This window comes from Branchiostoma belcheri, unplaced genomic scaffold (assembly GCF_001625305.1).
Source record: "Branchiostoma belcheri isolate BF01 breed outbred unplaced genomic scaffold, Haploidv18h27 scaffold94, whole genome shotgun sequence".
NCBI lineage: Eukaryota > Metazoa > Chordata > Leptocardii > Amphioxiformes > Branchiostomatidae > Branchiostoma > Branchiostoma belcheri.
Genome location: NW_017804620.1, coordinates 584,431 through 590,430, shown reverse-complemented (window position 1 = coordinate 590,430; position 6,000 = coordinate 584,431). Strand labels below are relative to the sequence as shown.

The window sequence follows — 6,000 nt, the reverse complement described above, 5'->3', positions numbered from 1 at the left end:
CTGGCACTTGGGATTTGGCACTCCCAGCCCCGAGGACAGACAACACTTAAGCTCCTGTCCTGTATAACAGGAGCTTTCAGACTAATTTGCATCATCTTGTCTTGACTTGTCTGACTTTTGTTCCTTTTTCGACTTCCAAAAATTTGTCTTCACTTTATTTGCATATCAATCAACAGGTTGTGTATATAAACCTGCTTTCCCCTCTGGTCTCTCAGTCACTGACGAAAGCTAGTGGATACTAGCTGAAACGTCTGACGTTTTCAAAATCATATCCAGTTGCTTGAGTAACTGTTTTTTGGCATATTTCTCATTATGTTTACCGAAGGAAAACATATTGTTTTTGCTCTGTTTATTCCTCTTCTTCTTCTCCAAACAGTGACCTCTGACCTGAGCAATGACATGATTTGTTGACGTCTGTCACCATGGTGACTGGTGTTGGGTTACATAATGTTGCAGTTTCATGGTCTGCTCTGCTCCTGTCACCATATACTGGTACTACATGTATGTGAATGTGTTTGAGTAAGAATTAACAGAGCAGACCATGCTCGCAGGTAAACATTATGCATTTGCTTTGCCAATGTTTCTTCTGTAGTTTCTTTCCTTATTTTATTATTTTTAGAGAGAGTGTTCTGTTCTATTCTATATTAGTAGTGTACTAGTAGTGTATTGTTTCGACTAAAGAGTAATGTTGTTGTTGTTGTTGTTGTTGTTGTTTAGGAGGTTATGACCACACCGTACGAATGTGGGATGGCAGAACCCAGGAGCCGACCCTGACCATCGACCATGGACACCCGGTGGAGGCAGTTCTCATGTTTCCTCATGGTAACAAGGAAATTCTAAATGACCTTAATCAAAAATCCCTGAAGGTTTATATTTCACCTTCCTCAGATTCCATTGAGCCAAAAAATATCAGATATATCAGGTTTGTGGCACATAAATCCAATATCTTTCATTTTTTTAAATAAGACCCATAATGTTACATTGAAGAATGCTTCCCCGAATCTAGCAATCAAAACCAGTCATTGTTTTTTCTTCAGCATGCTGTCCCAAACATGAATTATTCTAAGTCTATATCCCCAGTGCAATGGCCAAGTGGGTAGAGTGCTCGCCTTGAATTTGGTAGGTCCCCGGCCGATTCATACCAAAGACTTTAAAAATGGTACATACTGCTTTCTCTGCTTAGCACTCAGCATTTGAGAAAGAGTATGGAAGTTAAACACACACCACTACCAGTGGACTAGCCCCCTGCTGTAGTGATTGCACAACTTTGTGGCCCAAGGGCTATGAAACGGAGATTGGCACCGCCATATGCGACCATGTTGTTGGTTGCAGGAGGGCTTTAACTAACCAATTGTCTGCCTCCTGCAGGTAACATGTTCCTGTCAGCTGGAGGGAACAGTGTGAAGGTTTGGGACGCTTTGGGTGGCGGTCGTCTCCTAGCAACCTGCACAAACCACCACAAGACGGTCACATCTCTCGCTTTCAACTCCACATGCTCACGGCTGCTGTCTGCATCACTGGACAGACATGTCAAGGTGTCAACTTGTTTTACAGACTTCCTTAGAAGATTATACTTCCTCAAAGCCTAGGGAAAAATGTTGTGTTTCCTGTTTCCTGACCAACCCTAGAAATAACTGCCAACCCTAGCCTTTTGTTTTGTCCATGCAACATTAACTTGGAGTTCTTCGAGCTGATCAACCTTTTCTAGCTCCATGATCTGACACCTGAGTGATGAAATGTTGTACTATCAGTTTTTCACTTTCCCCTGAATTTGGGAGTGTCTCCAAAAATTATCCTCTACTAGTATCTTTCTGGGATACACTCCCATACTTGTGTAAGCCATGAATTGAGTACTTCTGTAGTCCATGAATTGAGATTTATTTGTGTTGTTTAGGTGTACGATGTGGGAACCTACCAGTGTGTTGCGAGCCTGACCTACCCCTCTCCCATCCTGAGTTTTGGGGTCTGCCCGAGTGAGGATGTGATGGCTGTTGGGTGTGCCGACGGGATGTTGTCTATTCAGCGCCGAAAACGGGAGGATTCAGCCACAAAACTAGCGCTGAGGCAGAGGAAAAGGAGAGGGGCGACCAATCGCAGGTAAGGACACAAATTAAGGAGAGTGGGTTGACCAATCGCAGGTAAGGACACAATTCAGGGAGGAAGGGGTGACCAATCGCAGGTAAGGACACAAATTAAGAAGAGAGGGGTGACCAATCGCAGGTAGGGACACATGCCAAGGCTGGGATTTCAAATGGGCAGAGTTGGTCCGCTAGGAAGTACAGTTTGGTGCTCCTGTCTAGTAGAGTCTACTCCATGTGCTTTTTTCGAGATTGTAACTTTTTTGCTTGACCAGGTACTACGATGAGCAATGACTACAGACTACAAAATTTATATCATGTCTAAGCTCTTAATCACAAGGCGCCACGAAATGTAAGAATCTCTGATGACTCTATTGTTTTTTTACAAGATTCTTACCTTTTTTCTTGACTATGAAATAGGTGGGGACTACAGCTTGGCATGTCATCTGTTAGTATGTGCAAGATTTCTCTTTGTGATTGTGTTTTTTTACAAGATTGTTACATTTTTTCTTGACCAGGTACTATGGAAGAGGCGGTGACTACAGATTAGTATGCGCAAGATTTCTCTTTGTGTTCATGGTTTTTTTACAAGAATGTTACATTTTTTCTTGCCCAGGTACTACGGAAGAGGCGGTGACTACAGATTAGTATGCGCAAGATTTCTCTTTGTGTTCGTGGTTTTTTTACAAGAATGTTACATTTTTTCTTGCCCAGGTTCTACGGAAGAGGCGACGACTACAGATTAGTATGCGCAAGATTTCTCTTTGTGTTCGTGGTTTTTTTACAAGATTTTAATATTTTTTCTTGCCCAGGTACTACGGAAGAGGCGGTGACTACAGATTAGTATGCGCAAGATTTCTCTTGGTGTTCGTGGTTTTTTTACAAGAATGTTACATTTTTTCTTGCCCAGGTACTACGGAAGAGGCGGTGACTACAGACCCGTCGTAGCCGACTACTCCGTGACTCACAAACAGAAAGAACAGCTCAAGAAGTTTGACAAACATCTTAAGACATTCAGCAGCACCAAGGTACCAATTCGCATTCATGATTTGATGAATTAATTTTGAATTAATTAATTATTAATTAATGATGTAGTAATAAACAAGTGTTAACCCTGTACATGCTTATAGTATACATCTTACATGTTTGTGTACTGAAGGAAAACATATCGTTTTTGCTCTGTTTCACAAAAGGTCAATGACCTGAACCAGGCGTCTGTCACTATGGTAACTGATGTTGGGCTACATCATGTTGCAGTTTCATAGCAGGAGGGATTTAGACTCCTGTCACCATATATATGAATGTGTTTGAATAAGAATAAATAAATAACAGAGCAGACCATATGCGAAGGTAAACATTATGCATTTGCTTTGCAAATGATAGTTTCTAGTCCTTATTCATACATTCTTTCATTCGTTCCTTCATTCACCAAGGCCCTGGATGAAGCCTTGAAGCCGTGTTACCCAGCTGAAGTGACTGTCGGCGTGATCCAAGAACTCATCCGGCGGGGGTCCATCAGGGAAGCACTCGCAGGTCTGTATCTGTATCTGTAAAGCCTCGGTCACAACCCGCTGTGCATGCTGTTTGTCTATACGTTTTATTGGGATGCCACGTCTGCTACGTTTTTCGGAAAACGTTGGGAAGGAGTGGCGTCAACGCACGGTTGCGCAAGGTGTAAAAGTGTGGTCAGCGCGCCACGTCTGGCCGTGAGCAGTTGCGTGCATCGTTCGTTGCGCAAGTGGTGAGTTGTACGTGCTTACAACGTACACTCTCTGTGCAATGGCAACTTTACCGTAAGGTGGCCATACTCACACGTGCTTCTTACGTACGGCACGTAAGGGGCACGCGCGTCGCCCGTCGCCCGCACGGGTGGTGAATCCGCAGACCACACGCAGAAAAAGCTTTACATGCACTTTAAGTTCTACGGCGTATCTGAGTGCTCCCAAATCCGTAGGATTCCGTACGGAGGCGGTACTCACCATTTACGTTCGCCCACATTTTTGCACGTAGACAGCACGCAGAAGCACGTACGGCGGGTTGTAACCAACCTGACTATATCATATTCTTGTCTATTTCTTATTCTAGGCCGGGACGAGAAGGGTTTAGAACTGCTGCTAACGTTCCTCTGTCGTTGGACGTGTGAGGAAAAGTACTGCCGCGTGCTTCTGGATGTTACAACGTTGGTTATCGACATGTACGCATCGGTCGTGGGGCAGTCGGAAAAGGTGGACAGACTGCTGCAGAAACTTTTACGGTCGGTACAACGAGAGACAAATCACCAGGAACAGCTCTTAAACACACTCGGAACACTGGAGACACTACTAGCAGCTGCACAGAGCACAAACTCCAGCTAACAAATCACATAATTATTTTTGCGTTGGTAGAAGTTAAGGAGAATTTTCAGGTTCTTTTGTGTTGGTAGAAGTCATGACTATGTTAAACACTCTGGGAACGCTGGAGACACTACTAGCAGCTGCACAGAGTACAAACTCCAGCTAACAACATCACATATTTTTACGTTGGTAGTTCTCAAGTTCTTTTGTGTTGAAGTCATGACGATGTTAAACACTCTGGGATGCTAGCTGGAGACACTACTAGCAGCTGCACAGAGCACAAACTCCAGCTAACAAATCACATAATTATTTTTGCGTTGGTAGAAGTTAAGAATTTTCAAGTTCTTTTGTGTTGGTACTCAAGTCATGACTATGTTAAACACTCTGGGAACGCTGGAGACACTACTAGCGGCTGCGCAGAGCACAAACTCCAGCTAACAAATCACATAATTATTTTTGCGTTGGTAGAAGTTAAAGAGAATTTTGTGTTGGTAGAAGTCATGACAATGTTAAACACTCTGGGGATGCTGGAGACACTACTAGCAGCTTCAGAGCATAAACTTCAGTTAACAAATTATACATTTTGAAAGTTCATCTGTGTTGGTAAAAGTCAAGATGAAGCAAGTTGGCACTGTAACTTCCAACACAAGAAATTGGACTCACCTATCTATTTCTATGCCTGAATGGGTTAGGTCTAGGATCAAGTACTGTTCTGGATAGCCAAGTATCCAAGAACGCAGATAAAGGTGCACAGAGCTATAATAACAAACAGTTAAATCACATACTTTGAAGGTTCTTTTGTGTTGGTAAGGCCACACCAATTTAATTTCTTGGTTAACGGATTCGCCGCTTCATTTTTTTCTGATTTGCAAATAAAAATAAAAATTCAGAATCAGCTCCAAAATGCTCATATTTTGCCGTGAACAGTTGAAAACAGTCCTTTTCTTACTACTTGTTACAGTCATTCCATCTTTCAATAAAGTGATATCATTAAAAGTTCAAAATTCATTGTTTAAATTTTGAACCAGCCTGGTGTGTTGACTTCATGGCTCCTATCGTACCATTTTGGGCCATAATAGGATGCCTAGGCCTGCTTTTTTTTTTTTTTTTGTCCCGCCCGCTCCATTATTTTTTCTAGAAAAATCCGTTAACCAAGAAATTAAATTGGTGTGGCCTAAGTCATGATTACAAAGTACAACCTTCAGCTAACATTTACAAACAGTCAAACAAACCGGCCATATACATGTGTATATCACTGTATACATGTGCCAACACTTAATAGAGATGGTGGATGATATACATGTACCTTTCCTGGCACCTTCCTAACTCCTGATTTGTTTACCATACATGTACTTACATGTTCACTGTTTTTATAACAGTTTATTCATAAAAACCAGCCTCGCGGCCAGTACAAAAACATGGTGAATAACACTGTTTTTTTACAGTTACTTGTCTGGCAAATACAAATTAACATTGCAATACATATACAAATTAAAACATTACAAAAAGCCTCGCATGGGCACTAAAGTAAAGTCCAGAGAGTCTTAAGAGTCTTATTGCGAAGACTCGTTGTACAGGCATATTGCATT

The 6,000-nt window shown here is 42.1% G+C and overlaps 1 protein-coding gene across 1 annotated transcript in view; it reads left to right on the top strand.

Moving 5' to 3' along the window:
• The window catches only part of LOC109461613 (U3 small nucleolar RNA-associated protein 15 homolog), a 7,285-nt gene extending 2,721 nt beyond the window's left edge, over window positions 1–4,564 (top strand). Inside the window, exons 4-9 of the mRNA XM_019757991.1 lie at window positions 718–822; window positions 1,369–1,535; window positions 1,895–2,097; window positions 2,989–3,106; window positions 3,512–3,611; window positions 4,164–4,564. Of these exons, the coding sequence (XP_019613550.1) occupies window positions 718–822; window positions 1,369–1,535; window positions 1,895–2,097; window positions 2,989–3,106; window positions 3,512–3,611; window positions 4,164–4,432 (962 nt within the window). The 3' untranslated portion in view covers window positions 4,433–4,564. The remainder of the gene's footprint in view (window positions 1–717; window positions 823–1,368; window positions 1,536–1,894; window positions 2,098–2,988; window positions 3,107–3,511; window positions 3,612–4,163) is intronic.
• Window positions 4,565–6,000: the final 1,436 nt, after the last annotated feature.